Source organism: Tenrec ecaudatus, chromosome 13, assembly GCF_050624435.1.
Source record: "Tenrec ecaudatus isolate mTenEca1 chromosome 13, mTenEca1.hap1, whole genome shotgun sequence".
In the NCBI taxonomy this organism is placed as follows: Eukaryota; Metazoa; Chordata; class Mammalia; order Afrosoricida; family Tenrecidae; genus Tenrec; species Tenrec ecaudatus.
The window spans coordinates 79,549,173-79,568,667 of record NC_134542.1 but is presented as its reverse complement, the minus strand read 5'-3'; the positions used below and the strand labels follow the sequence as shown (position 1 = coordinate 79,568,667).

Sequence of the window (19,495 nt, the reverse complement as noted above, 5' to 3'; positions counted from 1 at the left end):
GGATGATTTGTTGAAGCAGCAATGCTCCAGTTAGTATTCCTCAACTGCTTCCCAAAGCCTCTGCTTTGCGAAGGAGATGCCTCTTCTGGAACCTTTTGAACCTGTTAGCATAGGCTTTATCTTTCATACAGAGAGCGAGTGACCTCCAAATGACCTATTATGAACTTAAACCAGCCTCGTTTTGAAGGAACAAAGCAAGAACAGTCAAATAGTGCATTAATATTTCCTATCAGGGGACATGTTGTAGGGGCATGAAATAGGCCTACCCAGCTGTGAAAAGGTCCACCTTGTGCTTTTCCCTGTGTTTATAGGTCACATTTTTAAAGGTACTGGTGGAGCCTCTGTACAGCGGATTGGTTCCCTAAAAAACAAACAAACAAACAAAACGGTCAAGTGAAAGTCTGTACATTTTTATGATAATATTTCCATATCGCTAAATAATTTCAGGGTATGTTGCAATGTGGGAAGGACAGTCAAGCTTGATATTGGAAGCCATTTGAATCATTATCATTAATTTGACATTTTATGCTTTTAACATTTTAACACCAATACCTCTACATTTTATCTTGAAATATGCAGATCCAGTCCCATATCTGCACCCCCCAAATCTTCCCCATTTTGGAAACGTGAAGATTTGTAGATAATAAAATCAAACTTTGGCTGTTTGACTCACTAGTGCTGCACCAGTGTGGACAACAGTACCTCGCTGGTAGTAGATGCTCAATATCTATTGAATGAGTAGAATGAACACTGGTAAGGTGACCCAAAAGGAAGGGAAACAATGGAAGATGTGGATGGAACCAGAAATCGGTAGAAGCATGCTGAGATACAGCACCTGCCTTTAGGAATGTGTCCCTGGAAAAGGAAATCAAAGCCGGGCACAGATATCTTACTTTTAAAGTGAGATCAAAGCTGAGAAACGAACTAGCTGCTTATGGGAACTAAAGAGCCAGCTCACATTTGCTCTGGAAAGTACAAAAGAGGATTTGCTTTTGTTCAATGGCAGATGACATTGTGCAAAACAGAGTTGCCAGAGATTGGTTCATGTAGGCGTGTAAGTTCTAAGGCAGGTTAGGCAAGATTATTGTGCCTGCTCTATTCAGTCCTCCCTCAATGCAAGAACACTTTGTTCTAATAACCTGACATTCTGAGATACTCATCTTCCTGACAAGATTGCTGAAGACAAAATGGGTGCATAAGCAAATGTGGTGAAGAAAGTAGATAATGCCCAGCTATCAAATGATATAGCATCTGGGGTCTTAAAGGCTTGAAGTTAAACAAGCATCCATCCAGCAGAGAAGCAACTAAGCCCACATGGAAGAAGCAGCTGTGTGTGTTTCGATGGGATCGGGTATCAGGTATCAAAAGATCCAAAATGAACAATTATATTGATGCAAATGAAGGGGGTTGGAGTGGAGACCCAAAGCCCACCTATAGACAATTAACCATTCCCTCACAGAAGGGTCACAGGAAAGGGACTGGTTGGCCAGGGTGCAGTATAGCACCGACAAAGCACACAACATTCCTCTAGCTCTTTAGTGCTCCCTCGTCCCGACTATCATGACTTCAGTTTTACCATACAAATCTTGCTAGACCAGACGGAGTATATATATTGGTACCGATAAGCGCATGGAATATCGACGCATGGAATCCAGGACAGATAGCCCCTTCAGGAATAGCACTGGGAGCAGCGGTACCATGAGGACAGGGAGCTGGGGTGCGGGGTGGGGGGTGGAGGAAAAAGGAAGAACGGATCACAGGTTGGATATATTAAACAGCCCCCCACCCCTGCCTAAGGGGACAAATAATAGAAATGCAGGTGAAGGGAGATAAAAGATGGTGTAAGATATGAAATAACAATAATAATATGTAATTGATCAAGGGCTCATGAGGGTGGCAGGGTGGGGGAGGGAAGGGGAAAAAAGAAGCTGATACCAAGGGCTCAAGTAGAAATAAAATGTTTTGGAAACGATAATGGCAACACAAGTACAAGGGTGTTTGATACAATTGGATTATAGATTGTTATAAGATCTTTAAGCACCCTCAATAAAATGATTATTAAGAAAAACAAGACTGTGCTTGGGTGCAAAAGGGGAGTTAGTGGCTGTCAACCTTCTTAATGCCGTGACCCTTTAATACAGCTCCTTATGTCGTGGTGACCCCCAATCACAAAATTATTTTTGTTGCTACTTCATAACTATAATTTTGCTACTGTTATGAATCTGGTGACCCCAGTGAAAGGGTCATTTGACCTCCAAAGGGGTCGAGACCCACAGGTTGAGAACTGCTGGTTTAAGGTCTTGCCAGCCCTGCTCACTGTGTCTTTGGGCTGTCGATCCGATTCCAGGTGGTGAGTACTGTGGTACTCTCCCCAGAAGAACCGCAGAGAGCTTGCTTCTTCTAAGACTCTCTAAGCTCTCGAAAAAACATCTGATATGATTGTTTAGTTTCTCTCTTTTGGTTTACTTGTTCCAGGCAGGTGCAAGGTGTCTGGGTAAGGGATGGCTCTTTTATCACACAATTCCAAAGTTGTTCACCCAAACTTTGACATCCATCAGTGTGGGTTCAATCTCCAGCTAAACTACTTGATCTTACTTAAGCAACTCCAAGTTCCCTTGGGTGGTACAATTTACACTTGACTTCAAACCTAAAGGTCAGTAGTTCTGACTCATCCTGAGGGATTGTAGAAGCAATTGACAATCTGCTTCCATAATTACTATAGCCAAGAAAGCTCATGGTACATTTCTGCTCTTGGAAAACCTGCAGTTTCCATGAGTTGGAATCCACTCAGCAAAGGGTTCTATTGTGTGTGTGCATATATATGTGTGTGTATACATATACATATACATATATATGTATACACACATACATATATATATGCAACCCAGTGCCTTGGCAGCCCCATCCATAAAGGAGAGATTACAAAAGTGCCCATTTCCAAATGGAGAAAAGTACTTGTAGCACAGTACCTCTAAAAACATACAAACAACCACTCATTGCCATCGAGTCGATGCTAACTCACCCCGACCCTGTAAGTCAGGGTAGAACTGGCCCCTGTGAATTTCTGAGACCGTAACTCTTGACAGGGAGTAGAAAGCCTCATCTTTCTCCTGTGGAGTGGCTGGTTGTTTTGAACTGCTGACCTTGCATTTAGCAGCCCAACGTAATGTCTATGCCACCAGGGACCCTAGCAAGGTGCCTAGCACATAGTAAGTGTTCAATAACCTAACCTCTTATTGGCTCTAATTTATGACTTTCCATTTAGAATTTCCTTTTCTTTTAGGTCCTGGTTGCTTTATCTTGCTTCTCTCAGCTGCTGTGGAGTCACTTCTGACCACACATGGAGATTTCATGTGTGTTAGAGTAAAATGGCCCTGTCGAGTGTTTTCAAAGTGCCTCTCAGTTAGCATCAGACGATGCTAGCCATTCACTCTACCCACAGACTCCCTATGCCGGCCCCACAGGGAATTATAAAAATATTTTCTACCATGGCCTTAGTGCTCTCAGAATTCCTGAACCCATTGAAGTGTACAAGTCTGAGTTCTACCTCTGACCCTTACGTTACTAAATGTTATACTTGGGCCTCTTATCAACATAGATTAGAAAGTTAGTAATAATTTATAAGCGTAGATAATGGAGACGAATGATTGCTTTAGTTTTCTCCTTGTGTTCTCAGTTCTCATCAGAAACGAAAAAAAAAAAAAAGGAAACAGATCCCTTTCCTGTCATTGTCCTTGAGTCCTCTGTAGTGTCTTCACGGGAGCCGGGACTCACACTTGCACCCCTATCTAGGTTGCCAGGAACCACTGGCCTGACCTCTGACTAAGTGACACATTGCCCTTATTCCTGCGCCTTTGGGGAGAGATGGCGTCTCTGTACAGAGGGCAAATGGGAAAAGTTCACTGGCTGATATTGAATGATCAACGAACACCAAGTCACCATATTGCTTTCCCTAAGAAATCAGTCGGGACAATTCTGCGAAAGCCTCAGTCTTTCTTCAGCTTGGCGACTGTAAGGGAGCCTGCTGGAGTCATCAGGCAAGTATTGGATTGCTAATCTCAATCCACTCGATGGCGGTAGGTTGGGGGTTCTTAAGAACTCAGTTGAGCTCAATTGGGAAGGGGAGAGAAGACTGAAGGGGTCTTCACCAAGAGCAAAGGATCGGAGGAAAGGGTTTACAAACAAAACTCACGCCTGGAATTGTGTGTCACTTGAGAGATTGGAGACTTACATTGATTACAGAAGGAAGAGGAGCTCACAGGAAGAAGAAGGAAGACAGTCCAACGGGCACAGGCAGGTGACGGTAAATGGAGGGTGGGAGAGCTGTCTTGAGCAAGACACTCCACAGTGAACCAGACGCTGAGCCAGGCCCGCTTAGGGAGACACAGGTCTGGGCACTTGCTGGTAGTCTGCACTCCATACCGTGTCAAACACAAAAATGCCCCACATCCCACACTAACTATCATCTATACACACTAGATGGAGGGAGTTGTTTGAATGACAGTATTACTTTGTACACGTTTAATTGAACGTATAATTTGATTTTCCAGTTTTCATTTTGCATTTAGGAGCAACTTCCTTTACTCAGCCCTATAATATTCTGCGCATCCCTTGTAAAGGCCAGGGGTAGGTGGTGCATCTGGTGAGTGGAAGATGGGTGGCAAATGAAGCCGACGCTGTGGGAGGGTCTGATGAAAATTTAGAAGAACAAGCACATACTGCTGATAGGGGATGGGCGAGGGGGACTAGCCGAGAATTTCCTGTCCTTCTAAAAGGAACAAGGAATCTTTTAGAAGGTGTGGGATTGCGAGCCTCAGGAGAAGTTGAACCACAGCGGCTCTGCAGGAGAAAGATGAGGCTTTGGGCTCACATCTAGCTGTCTCCCCGGAGCGGCCCCAGGGCTCCTACGGCTCCTGCAGGCCTGCTCTGAGGCAGAACCCACTTGGTGGCAAGGAGTTCGCTGTGGTTTGGTTCTAAAAGGAATACCTTTTTAGGAAAAATGAGTTGAACTTGTATCCGTATAGAAATGTCCAGCACCACCTCCTGTCGTGCCATGCCACAGAATTCCCCCCTGAAACACCAAGTCGGGTTCGGCTCAGACAAGGTCTCTTACACAGGGGTGACCAGGCTGAGGACCCCAGGAGTCTGGAGGAGGGGCTAATCTAGGCTTCAGGAAATGCAGTGGTACTTTTTTTCGGACATAAAAAGTGGTAATGAGAGAACTCTCTGCCATGACCCAGACCTCCTTTCATGATGGCCTAACTGCCGAGCGCAGGCGCGATGGGCCTGGCACAGGACAACGTCAATCCACCGCTATGAGAGATGTGCGGCCGAAGGCTTTCTTGCCTCTAGTTAGTGACTGTGTCATCCTAGGGGTGGAGGGGGGTGAAGCCCATTCAAAGATGAATTTAAATGTCTTCTCTTTGTATTTTCATAAAGAATGTGGATGGGGAGGGGTTTAGTTTGAAAACTGGAAGAAACAGGCGACCTTTCTCCAGTGCTGTGGTGAAACGTCCCTTAAGGAAAGCCCAGGAAGCTATCTTGCCCTAAGCCTGGTTGTTCAGGGAGACAGCTAGATGGGGCAGAAGCTCTGACCTGTCCCGTCAGCCCTGCAAGCCTCTGGGTTGGGAATATCAGTCAAATTCGCCTCTTGAAGAAGAAATAGTGTTCAGATCAAGATGGACTTTAATTGAAGATGCCCCTCCCCCAAATGGGGTACTGATCAACACCTCCTGTCCCAAAGAAAATATATTAGAGAGATTTGAATTGAATTATTTGAATTAGACCTCTTTTGCATCCACATGAGTAATTATTTCCCAGTCATTATCTAGTCAAGAACATCAAACATTTGTTATTCAAAGAAACTCAGTTTAACCAGGGAATAATATTTTGTTTCATTTATGCTTTTATCTCTTTAATGCATGCTTGGGTCCAATTTTAGATGAAGCAACTGCAAAAAAAATCAGCATTTGAATTTCAGTCATGTTCTACATCCTAAGGGAGAACAATTAATGTTTGGGGGAAATTAACTGTTAATTAAAATGTTATTTTAAAGATATTAATCATTTGTCAGTACTTATGCTTTTGTAGGAGAACATTAAAATGTGCTGCTTAGTAGATACACATCATATAATTTTTCAAGGGCTTGTCTCCCGAACACCTGCTTATTCTGTCTAGGCGAGTCCGCCAAGGCTGTGCCTAGAAGACCAGACTGCAATTCGAGTTCTGCCTCTGCGAAGCAGGACTAGTCTGCGGACCCCTGCCCCTCAGCCGCGGTTTCTGTACTATCAAAATGGAAAGATCAAGGCTTCCTCCCATGGCTGGTGGCTGTTAAACTGATTGCTGCTACTATTGTATGTGTGTGTGTGTGTGTGTGTGTGTGTGTGCAAATTAACCACTGTCCTTTGTCTGGTTTCCCTTTAGACTGTGGCCAGGCCTTCTTTTAATAATTGTTGAGAAATACTATCTGTTGTCAGGTGAAGTTGACGGCCCATCGACTTTGGTCTCATTAATGTGATTGCCTAAGTCACCAAGCTAACCCTTCCTTCAGCTCCTGCCATTGAGTTGATTCTGACATATAAGCCTACAGGGCAGAGTGGAATTGCCCCTGTGGGTTTCTGAGACTACAAATCATTACTGGAGCAGAGAGCCTCACTTTACTCCATCAGGGCAGCTGGTGGTTTCAAACTGCTGACCTTGTGGATAGCAACTCCATGACGAATCTACTCTGTCATGAGGGCTCCTCTTTGTATTGTTAGGGATGGATAAATTACATGAAGGGGCATCAAAAAGTTCTTGGGAAAATCTCATTATCTTTCAATTCCATTTCTTCCATAAACTTCTTGAAAGTGCACCGTAAAAATAAAAACGTACTTTCCTAAATAAGTTTGCGTAATTAGGAAAAATTACACAACACAGACATTATGGTGAACATCCATAAACTGATCATCCAGATGCACCAGTTAGATTTTGCTATGTTTGCTTCAGTTATCTCTCCCTCTCCCTCTCTCCCCCCTCTTTCTGTTGGTCAAAGTATTTTAAAGCCAACCATAGCCTTCAGCATGTTTCCCTAAAAGTCATGGCACATTTTTTAAAAATCATGATGCCATCATTATCATTTTAAGTAAAGTTAATCATAATTTTTGCTAGCTTTCAAGTATCTAAAGGAGTCCCCAGTTGCCTCAAAAATATAACTCTGTGGTCGGACTGTTCAAACGAAGACCCGAACAACATCTGCAGGCTACATTTGGTTATTATATCGAAAGGTACGAATAATGGGAAGATAAAGCAGATAAAATATTTTCTTTGTCCTACACCATAGTACATTATGATTAATTTGAAAGAATTACATGAAATATAAACCTTCTTTATTAAGATAAATTTACCCAAAACAGAAAATTCCATTTGCTTTAGGAATTGGAGATATCCCAATAGACTTGGGGGGGGGGGGTGGAGGATGACCAAAAACGTTAGATTCAATTCATCTGGACAGGAGAACTCAAAGAAGCATTATGTCTGTCTAGATTTTCCAATGTAATCACTCTTTTTAGAATCAACAATGTAAGATAATTGCTATTAGATAGCTGGACACACCATTAGAGATAGAAAGATGAAATTAAAACCATGAAATTGCTTCTATGAGTCTCTAGAAATGTAATTATCTCTTCGGTGGAAGGGAAACACAGCAAATTGGAGTCCTGTTTTGTGTTTGCCTACTGTGAAGAGGAGACATTTAAATTATATTTATGGAGTGCATCTCTCTAAAGGTTGATGTGCCTGTTGTTTGTTTGTTTTCCAGGTAGCTGTTTAAAATTTATGCTATTCTGAAAAACTACCAGGATGGTATTTTAAAAGGATTTTGAGGTTTATTTTGTAGCCTCGTATGAATAAGGAGTAGTTCCATGGAAACTGGCTGGAGCGGTCACACTACTGGTGAGCACCATTAGCTGTGACATAATGGTTTGGGGTGATGTTTAGATACAGCACCCATGCTTTACCAAATGGGACTTGAGGGTGTCCTCAGCTTTATGGTGTGGACCAAAAACCCAAAACCAAACCCAACCACACTGCCAAGGACTCAATGCCGACTCACGGAGATCCTATTGGACAGGGTAGAACTGCCATGGGGAGTTTACTCTACCAGGGAATAGAAGTTGTCATCTTTCTCCTCAAGAGTGACCGGTGGCTTCAAACTGCTGACCTTGAGTTAGCAGCTCAATGCAGAACCCACTACCTCCCCAGGGCCAGAAGCACTGATACAATATGGTCCCTTGATGTCCCTAAGGAGCTAACTCATGCCTTTTCATGAGCCTCTCCACAGTGGTGATCAAGTCAGTTCTCACGCACGGCAACGTTGTGTGCCGCAGTGTCGCACTGCGCTCCATGGGGCGCTCGTGACTGTGACCTTCAGAAGTAGATGCCTCCCAGGGGGTTGGAGCTGTCAGCTTACTGATGAGCAGATGAGCATTTAACTGTTTAACTACCACCAGGGACTCCTTCGACTCTCCAGAGCAGCGGTTTTCAACCTGTGGGTTGCGATCCTTTTAGGGGTCGAACAACCTTTCACAGGGGTCACCCGATTCATAACAGTAGCAAAATGACAGTGATGAAGTAGCGATGAAAATAATTTTATGGCTGGGATGTCGGCGCAACATGAGACACTGTGTGAAAGGGTCACGGCATTAGGAAGGTGCGGGACCCCTGCTCCAGAGGGCTGCCCATGCCCACGGAGCTGAGAGACAAAGGCATCTTATCGAAGTCATGTGGGTCTCTAATAACGGACAGAGGCAGCTGTGTCCCCAAAGCACAACAGAGATCCCAATGGAGGGAGAAAGAACAAAACTTTCTCTCTTTTAGGAAAGAAAAAGTCGAGTCTCCAATCCCTTCCCTAAGGTCCATTCTCCCCTAGACCAGGAAGCGGCCCTAAGCATTCACCCACCGTCTGCCACTTGGCCTTTGATCGTTCTGCCTCGAATTTGGCTACTTCTTTCCGATCATGAAGCGACACCAGCAGCTTCCAAATGCACAGTAGGACAATCCCAATGAGAAGAATAGCCAGTGAGACCCCCAGCATGATCATGGGGATGTTGGGAACTTCTGGACAATCTGTGGAAACAAAGGAGGTATGGTAACAAGGTAATACAATTGGTGCTTTGGCACAGAGAAACGATTCTCACTAAACTTCCCACTGAAGGAGAATATGGATGCTTCCTTGTGCTGAATTGAAAAAAAGGAGTTAGTTATCGAAAGATTGTTGTTGTTAGTTGCTGTTGAGTCTATTTTGACTCATGGTGACACCATGTAAGCAAAGTATAATTGGTGACTCCAGAAGGTTTCAAGGCTGTAACCTTTTGGAAGCAGATGGGCAGAGCTGTATCTGATGTGCCTCTTGGATTTGAAATGCCAATCTTTTGGCTACTAGTGGAGACTTACCTATTTGAGCCCCCCAGGGAGCCTGGGTGGGTAAGGGTTCCAGGTCGGGCCGTTAACCACCAGGTCAGCAGTTTGAAATGACCAACTCTTCTACTCCTGTAAAGATGGGGCAGTTCTACCCTGTCCTCTACAGTCGCTAGGAGTTGGCATCAACTCGATGGCAGTGAGATAAGAGCTATCCTATCTGCTTCAACGCTGAGCAAGAGATTACGGAAAACCTTAACTGTGCAAAAACAACAGAGGTTTACTTGGTGATTGATTGAAAAAAGACGTTTAATCCAGGAATGACAATCGATGCACATGTGATATTTAAAGAAACAGGGGAAAATGTTTAATCACCTAAGATGGCCTCTTCCAGATGCAGGAGAAACAGAATGGGTGTATTTCGGTGTAATTAGTGCTGCATGGATTTTCTTGATTCTTGAGCAATATAAAAGATTATACTAAACATTAAATACAACTCACTCTGAGAACAGATTACCCTTTGCCTGTTTCACCTATTTGACAGACAAAAGCAATCACACCATTTTGTTGGGGCTTTTCAAGTTGGTTCAGACGCACAGAGATCCTACGTGACAAGAGTAGAGCCGCCACGCGGGGCCTTCTTGGCTGGAGTCTTTGTGGGAGTAGATTGACAGGTCTTTCTAACGTTTCAGCTAGCAGCCACGCTCTCGGCCTCGGAAAGTTCCTAGATAGCACTCAGTGTTCAATCCCATTGGATTTACAGTGGCTGAATTCCTATAGTCCCCAAACCAAACCAAACTCACTGCTACTGAGAGGATTCTGGCTCCTAGAGACTCTCCAGGACACAGTAGAACTGCTCCTGGGTTTCTGAGATTTTAAATCTTTACAGGAGTGGCAGCCTAATCTTCCTCCCAGGGAGAAGTGGGCTTGAACTGCTGACTTCACGGTCAGTAGCTCAGTATGTAGCCCATTACCCCACCAAGGCTGTAGGAAGCCTCAACCTTTCTTCTGTGGAGCTGACTGTGACTTTGAACTGCTGACTTTGTAGTTCTCGGTCCAATACATAACCCACTACACCATGAGGGATCCTCTCTCTGAGTCCAGAATGCTCACTTATAAAGCACAGGTGTGGGACGGACTGCAGTGGTCCCTTAGCCCCTCCAATGATGAGAAACTGAGGTCCCTACGTGTGTCAGACTACCGCTTTCTAGGTTCGCCCATGGACATTTTGATCTGATGGGCCTTAGGTAGGGCCACAAAATTGATTATAATTATTATTAAAGAGGGCCTAGGTGATCCTTACTTCAAGGAAGTCTAGGAAATTAGATGTTCTCTATGGTCCTTTCAACATTCTACGATACGTTATTTTGACTCTATTGATGGTATTAATATAATTTTGCAATTATACAGTGCCTTCCCTCATTGACAGCCAAATGACTAATAATCCCTGCAATATGCCTAGGAGATGATACATTTCTTAATGAAACATTATAATTAAGCTCTCCGCTTACATAAAAAACTCACATAAAATTATCATTAAATATCTGGATCCCTCTGCAAGAAGCGAGACAAAATTCATGGTATCTGGGGAGGAAATGAGTCATGCTCAGTTTATCCCAACTCTTATTGCTTTTAGATATTTAATAAGGAGGGTTATACACAGTCATGCTGCTTTCAAAGCAAGGATCTATAGCCGATCCGAATCTGAGTGGGACTAATGACCCCCTAACAGCATGATGCTGTGCCTCACACACTTTTGTTCTTTGGCCAAAGAGCAGTGTACGGAGATTATGCAGAAATAAGTAAAGAGCTGATGAAATAGCTGTCCTGTAGGGAAAAAAATCGGAAGACTGCATTCTGGCATAGCAAATGAGCCATGGCTATCTCTAATAGGTGGCAACACTCCTGAGGAGAAAGCAGGCTCGGGTGGGTGAGAATGTGTACTGGTTCCCTTCTTTGACCGAGAAATGCCTGAGGTGGAGCATCTCACGTGCCTTCCCCCAGGGAGAGGAGACTCCCCAAGGTCCTGTAGTCAGGAAACGAGGTCAGAGTAGGAGATGCTCTGGTGGAGATGACTATTTTAAGAGCTTAAAGTCTTTCCAAGTCAAACACACTGCCATTAAGTCCATCGTGTCTCTGAGAGGCCCTGCAGCACAAAGCAGAACTGGCCCTTTGGGTTTCTGAGGCTGCGACTCCTTGGAGGAGTAGAAAGTGTCACTGTTCTCCTGGGGAGCGGCTGAGGGTTTCCAACTGCGGACCTTGCCGGTAGTAGCACAACGTGTCGCCCGCGACATCACCAGGCTCATATAATGTTCAAGCAAGGATTTTGCCTCACTTATGAGAGTTTGCGTTACCGAATGGCAATGTGTGCTTTTCATGCTCTGCTTGATAGTTCTTGAGACATTCAGGCTAAAAGGATGTCACGAGGGCCACCGTGTCTCTTGAGTGTGGGTAAGGCTACACCCACTGCCAGATCCTGAGCAGCCAGCAGAATGCCTGGGGGATGTCAATTGCTGGCATGCTCGTGGCTGGACAAAAAGCCGGCGACTTCAGCCCACTCAGAGGCACTTCAGAAAAAAGACCCACCAATCTACGCCTGGCAAACCAGGGCTTAACCACCCTGTAGCGCACAGTTCTCCTGTAACATGAGGTTACCATGAGTCCGAAGGGACTGGAGGGCAACGGAAAGGAAGAGGTGGCAGCCATTGCTTTGTCCAGATGGGGGCGCTAACCCCCGGGAGGCTATGGAGCACTGGAAATGTGACTGATTTCGAATTAGGTTTGCTGTACGGAGATCAATGTTGAAGACTTAATATGAAAAAAAAGCTGTCGCATGAATAATGGTTTGGATTTACTATCAGTTGGACTGATAGTATTGTTTAAATAATGGGTTGAATAAAATGTATTATTCAATTTTATTGTAATTTTAAGCCTGATTACAAGAAAATATAAACTTACATATGCAGTTTTATTATCTTTTGATTGAACGGTGCTGATCTATCAGATTACTAGAGGATTCAGATTATTTATTATGATTGGGGTTCAGATATTTACTGTGGTTATGCTGCCAGTGGGAGGCAGTAGAGCACAGGGGTTAAGAGAATGGGCACCAAGTCAGGCAGCCAGTCTGCCTGTGCTCCTGACCAACGCTGGCACTTAATTGCTTCAGGACCCAGAATAGTGTGCAAAGTCTCTATCCTTTGTCCCTGGTGGCACCGTGGCTAGATGATCGGTTACTCAGGGGAAAGTTGGCCATGGTTTAAACCTACTAGCCACTCCACAGTGGGAAAGACCTGGCAATCTGTCCCTGTAGACATGACAGCCCAGGAAACTGAGTTCTACTCAGTCCTACAGGGTGGCTCTGAGCTGGAATCAGTTTGATGGTACACAACAACATACTGCGCTAGTTGACCAGTGAAACAGAAAGAATAGTAGTACCTGCTTGATATGCCTGTTAGGATATGAAATGGATTAATGTATGTAAGACATACAGACCAACACCTGGCATAGAGTAAGTAGAGAGCCGCTATCCACATGGTCTTCTCCTTATTACTATTACTACAGTAAATGTAACCATCTTCCTCTTCTACCCTTAAGACTTCAAGGACCAAGAACTTGTAAGTTGGAATCTCTGGATGTAACATCCAGACGACTTGGGATTTCCTGGCCAGGAAGCATCCCCAGTCATCATACCTTGACCGCCATGCATCTCTTATTGCCCAAAAGTCCCCCGAGGCGTGAGTGACGCTGAGAGTTCTGCTCTGGGGCTGACTCTTCACATGGTTCCTTATTTCCTTCACAGGAGTTTTCTAGGGGAATCCTGCATGTACTGCTCCTTCATCTTCTCTCTCATTTTTCCTCGGTTTGACTCTTGCTGCCAACTGGCCGTATTGGGAGCCCAATGTGCAATGTCCTCTGCCACCGGGGCTCCGATAGGGCCACTATGAGCCAGAATGACCTAGATGGCAGAGGGTAGGGTTTTGATCCTCCCTAAGGAAAGGAGCCCCGGTGGCCTGTGGTCTGGGCATTGCACGCTAATCGCAAGGTCCCCAGTTCAGTTGGAACCCGCCAGCTCCTCTAAAGAGAGAGATGAGCTGAGACTTTCTGCTCCCATAAAGATTTAGTTACAGGTGCCCTCGCGATGGGGTCACTACGAGTCAGAATGGACTCACTGACGACGGGTGGGATTCGCTAAGACAAAAGCATAATAGGAAGGCATCAGGGTGTCTGAGTGTGAGCTGAGGGGCTGCGTGTCAATGGGCCGGTGAGACTGTGTGCAAGAATGAAAAACAACAGTTCAGGAATGACGAGGTATGCCAAAGGTATGCTTGACAGGGAGTGGGGGAGGAGGGCAGCAGCTGGGGGTGTTGAGTCAGCAAGTTTACTTTTGTGGTTTGAAACAAATTCTTCTAATAGATTCCATATTATAAGGAACAATTTTAATTTCAGGATAACTTGATAAAGCTATGGCCAGTCACAAACCTGGTATAGTTAGAAGGATTTGACTTCATAAAACACATGACGAGGAGGTACATTTTTGGTATTAAAGGAATTGTTCCTTGTAGAGCAGGATTCCAGGAACAACAGCAAGAGCCCACCTTGGAAGCTCCCAGGGGCAGGTCTCCCCTGTCCTATGCGGTCACTATGGGTTGGCATTGACTCATGGCAGTGAGCTGCTGAGGCTTCCTTAAGCGGTGCATTTACACATGCATTTCAAAGAAGCTGATTTACCTAAGATTTTTTTTTTTTAAAGGCAAGTCTCCAGGTGCACCGTGCCTGCCTGAGCTACAAGGCCAAGTTCACAAACTTCCTGGAGTTAGTTCTGTTGGACTGAGCCCTCTCTCCTACATGCTCTCGCAATCCCGTGTTCTTTTCAGCATGCTTTCTCGCTTGGCTTATCATGGGCTTTGGGTTACCTGTTTGCTTTTAAAGAGCTATTGGTCTGATACCCTTGGTTTCAAATTTAGGATCCAATTGCTGCCTTTTCTGAGCACTCTGACACTCGAGCACATACAACAAAACCCGGCTGTCTAATAGCCTGCCTTGCTGTTTGTGATGGTCTGGGGCAGAATTTCGGCTCCAAGCTTTTGGAGGAAAGAAAGTATTGACAAGATATGCCAAGGGCTGATTTAATGCAGCTGCCAGTTTTTCAGGCAAGATTTCAGGGACGTATCCCTTAAGGGACAGAACAGGGGAAACGACTGGAGTGTCACTTAGGGTAGTTTTAAAAATGCAGAGTCCTGCCTCACACATCTGGACTATGGACGTAGCAGAGAAACTTACTTTTCTCTTAACAACAAAACAAGCTCCCAGTCTGATGCCAAGTGAAATTTGAGAATTTCTAAATAAAAGTATCTTTGTCAGTATTTGCTTCTTTGCCTACCATAAACTCGGTACTTGTGAATATGAGGCTGGTTTTTATTTGAGTACTTCTGTAGCTCCAAGCAGGCTCCAGGCAGTGGTGTGGATGACAATATGCGGACGCCACAGCTCTATGGCAGCCTTCAGAGATCGCATCGTACTCATTTGCTGATGAATGTCTTTTCTGATTCCGCACTAGCCTGTCCTGCTCCCTCCCTGCAGGTTGTGTGCTGTGTTGTACCTGCACGACCCCACTTCATCCTTGAGTCAAGCCCGAGATGAGAAGTTACTCTTGTGTCCTCTATTGAACAGATGAAGAAAAAGAGAGGCAGGGGCAGGGATCTTCGAGACTGCCAAGGAGTTATTAATTAAACAGCACACCAGGATTTGAACCAAGGTGAGTCTGATTCCAGATTCTTTCTCAGGAGTCTCCCTCGGACACCATTTTACCATTCTTAGGTCAAGGTAAAGCAGCAGGAGAAGATGGTTGGTGCGAGTACAGTTCATCTTGCTATCTGGTCTGATTTGGAAACACTGGAAAATATGAAACCTGCTAACACGTTTCTTTCCATACTTGAGAAGGCACAGCTACTCCATCAGAAATTTGGCAAGCTACCCAAAGTACCTGTCCGATTGTTTTCTCCTCTCCAGCGCAGTATCAGTTGCCATGGACGACGGAAAGCGAACCACCTACCTTTCTCGTTGATGTTGTGCACGACGGCTTTCCCCTCGTTATCTGTCGTTATTAGGAATGTAATGAGGCATTCATTTTCTCCTTGCAGAGAGCAGAAAACAGAACTATCCTTTGAGAAATCTGCAGATAAAGGAGTCATTCACCAGGTTAAATGAGATTCCAATCAAGATGATCTTTCAAGCAAAGTAGTATTGTGTCTTAATATGCATATGGGAATTTTCCACATTGCAGAACGGGCAGGAGGAGAAATGGCATGGGATGTTTCCCACCAAGTGAGGTTTTTGTCCTTACTCATGTTCCACACGAACAATTCCAGATGGGGCCAATCAGGACTGGCCATCAAATGCACCTAACTGATAAGGGCAGGTTTTCTGAAGCGTGAGAGTGCTTAGGGACCCACACCTGTCTTGGGAATAGGGCGGTCCTGCTTAAGGCAGGGTGGTGGCTCTGTGTTTTGGGAGACTACCTGGGAGGACACCTGGACTGAGTTTCAGAAAGATGACCCATTCCAATGGGATCTGTTCTGTAATGGCATAGGCAAGGCTGCTAGTCATGCGCCGTGGTAACGGTTAATAGAAATCCTTCTCGGGAAACTGATATTACCCTGAGTGTAGCTCAAAGCCCAGATTTCAGGGAACTCGGGAAGCCATTCAAGAAAACTCTTTTCGTCATTAAGCATAAAAACAGAACAGTTTTCCTCAACTCTTTTCCACAGACAGTCCCCTCACCAGCCTCCCTTGTTGAGCTTGTTCAAGAGTCAAAACTTGAATGCCATGACCGAAGTGGAAATAAGGAACCAGGCCAAGGTGAGCTATATAGACTAGTGGTCAGAAATTGCAGTGGTCCAGCGCCCCTGGCAAGCTTAGGTACCGTTTTCCCAATTTATATAACTTCTGCACAGACTTGTTCACGAAACTGAAAAATCTACATTTTTCAGAAACTCATCACTAGAACCATCATTTGTTCTTCACTTAAAATGTATTCATGAGTTACAAGATTCAGAATATAAAAACTAGGATTGTCTCAGGTCACCTTGGGCATAGGTTTGCTATGCCTATAACCTCTCTAGTTGGCTTAAGATTTTTTAAAAGTTCCAAATATAATAGAATGTGTGTGTGTTTATCTGATTTTAACAAAGAAAAATGAAAGAAAAGGTGATTTTTGGTACAGAAATCCCATGGCCATAAAAGCTCAGGATACAGTGTGTGAGAAGTTATAGCTTGTATCATCTACAAAGAAGGAATGCATAAAGCCTTTAGCAGTAGAAGTAGGTTTTATGAGAAAGTCAAGTGAACAAGCTAGTATTGCTATTCCCAAAGAAATAATTATCAAAAATATATGATTCTCCAAAAACATACAATTGATAAAAATTACCCCCCAATAAGTCAATGAATAAAATGATCCATTTTTGTGGAGTCGATTCTGACTTCCTTCCATGGAGTTTCTGATAGAAACTTTCAGAAGTGGTGAACCTATTAGTGGCTTAGTGGTTACTTGTTGGGCTGCTAACTGACAGGTAAACAGTTCAAAACCACTCAAGGCCCCGAGGTAGAAAGACAGAGCTTCCTACTTCCATTAAGAGTCACAGTCTCAGAAATCCATAGGGGCAGGTCTACCCTGTCCTATAGGCCTGCTAGACGTCGGCATTGACAGTAAGACAGTGAGGGGTTTTTTACCCCCTAGGGGGTCATGAGGTGTTGGAATGGCCTCAGTGGCAGTGCATTTAGCTTGGGGTTTGGAATGCTAATTAGAAATCATTCTTATCCGCTCCTTCCCAACTGATTATGATCATCTAACTGTTTAGAGTATCGAGTCTAGGGATCCACCTCTGGGTGATGGAAGAGGTCAGTGGTACACATGTGCTTTTAATGACTTGTTTAGTATGTGATTCTATGGTGAGTCTGATGAAGGGGTTTGGGAACCTTTGGGGCCAGTTGGTTTTGAAATTATTTTGGCAAGGCTTGAGATTTGTATCATTTCATATGTTTGGCAGTACCACGCTGCACATTTAATTCTTACTTCATGCCGCTCTTAGATGGTCCTCACAGCATTAACCCCTTATCCCACCATTGCAGTTCACTAGGATCCATGACGCTCTTGGGACTGAACTTCTGCTGATAATGTCTTTCCTTTACCTTCTCTCTGGCAGTGCACACCCACTCTGTTCTTCGAGCACATTTTTAATGCAACATTTAATTCTCAGGTAGCAAATATGTAGACTGTCTATAATACGGCTTTCAATGTAATATTAATGCTCCTTTTTTATTTTCTCTTAAATAGCTGCATGGGAGCAGAGGAAGGCTTACTTGACTCAGCCAGGATGATTTAAGTTTTAATGGAACTGCTAATATGACCTTTGAGTCATGATCCCGTCTTGCTTTAATTACTTCCCCACTCCTTTTCATTAATGTTACAACTCTAGATGTGGCCTGTTTTGTAGTGTTTGGGTATTGAAATGGCATTAGTGAATGTGCAATGAAAGGACCCAGCTTGGGCTGCAGATTTGCATAATTAGCTGCTCAGTTTTTCTTTTGTGGTTCATTAAGAAGGAAAAAAAAAAAAGACTTTTTTTTAACCCACCATTGTGACTGCCAGCAGGGTGGTTCTGGAATAATGCACAGAAAATAAGCTCTCAAGCACTCCATGAAATCATACTCAAGGAAGAAAGAAATGTGAGAATGATGGGGGGGGGGGGAGGTGGGGATCTAGGATGTCTAGAAAAAACAAAACCGAAAAACCCCAAATGCCTTGCCTCTGGTTGATTTCAACTCCCAGTAACTGGAGGACAGGGCAGACATGCCACTGGAGCCTGGCGGTGCAGTGGTTACAAGTTGGGCTGTGAACCTCAAGGTCAGGAGTTTCTGCCATTCCGGGGGAGAGAGACACTTTTGAGAGAACTGCCCCAGGGACTTTGGAGACTGTAGCTCTTTACAGAAGTAGGGAAATCGAAAATTTTTGCACCATTGAGTCAAGATAGCTGTTTGTTGGAGATGCTGGCTCAGGGGCTGTGCCCGCAGTTATCAGGGAAAATGTTTTTTCAAGAAAAAAAGAAAAAGAATATGGGATCAAATAAATATGAGAATCCCTCCTAATTCTAATTCTTCCCCAAGCTTTTCTTAAAGATTCATGATGTACATTCAACCCTATGTGCATAGCAACTCTCTGAAGTTCTGCAATGACAAACCACCCAAAGTAAAATATAGCATCTCTCATTTTTCATATCCAAAAATTCATAGGTCAATGAGTGTTATCATCTTTCTTTTCTTTTTCTCCCGCACATGACACTTTGAGAACTAGTTTTCCGTGGGGCGCTCTGTGTCACTATGACATCCAGGCAATTCTGATTCAGAGACCCTGTGAGTTAGGCTGCCAACCACAAGGTCGGCAGGTTGGAATCACCAGCTGCTCTGAGGGAGAAAGACGAGACTTTCTACTCCCATAAAGAACTGCAGTCTCAGAAACCCACGTTGGCAGTTTTACCTTACCCTAGAACAGCAGTTCTCAACCTGTGGGTCGTGATTCCCTTGGGGGTAGAACTACCCTTTCACAGGGGTCACCCGATTTATAACAGTAGCAAAATGACAGTGATGAAGTAGCAAAGAAAATCATTTTATGGTTGGGGGATCACCACAGCATGAGGTACTGTATTAAAGGGTCGCAGCGTTAGGAAGTTTGAGAACCACTGGCCTCAGCCACATGAAGATTGGGGTAAACTGGAAAATATGTTTCTTTCAGTAAAACAGAACGAGTAAGGCTAGCCCACATGTTGTCTAAGAGACCACATGCTATACACATAAGATACCACAGGTCAATTGAGGACCAATTTAGATGGACTATAAATTAAGATCATTTAATTATTTTACTCTCCATGTGTTTGTCAGCAGAAGGATATGTCGTTAGAAGAGCGCGTGGAAGAACAAATATGTCATGATCATTTCATGATCAAGAGTATGAGGAGGCCCTTTGGAAATATCTATCCACTGCCATCAAGTCAACTCTGATCCGTCATGACCATAGAAAGGGTTTCCAAAGTTGTCAGTGTTC

At 44.2% G+C, this 19,495-nt stretch overlaps 1 protein-coding gene across 4 annotated transcripts in view; it reads right to left on the bottom strand.

Annotated features, from left to right (window-relative positions):
• Positions 1-235: 235 nt before the first annotated feature.
• Positions 236-19,495, bottom strand: part of ITGB6 (integrin subunit beta 6) — a 105,132-nt gene continuing 85,872 nt past the window's right edge. For all 4 annotated transcript variants that reach the window (XM_075529190.1, XM_075529193.1, XM_075529192.1 and 1 more), the window contains 3 exons: positions 15,452-15,571; positions 8,939-9,105; positions 236-361 (listed from right to left, as the gene is read on the bottom strand). In XM_075529190.1, the coding sequence (XP_075385305.1) occupies positions 263-361; positions 8,939-9,105; positions 15,452-15,571 (386 nt within the window). In that variant the 3' untranslated portion in view covers positions 236-262. The remainder of the gene's footprint in view (positions 362-8,938; positions 9,106-15,451; positions 15,572-19,495) is intronic.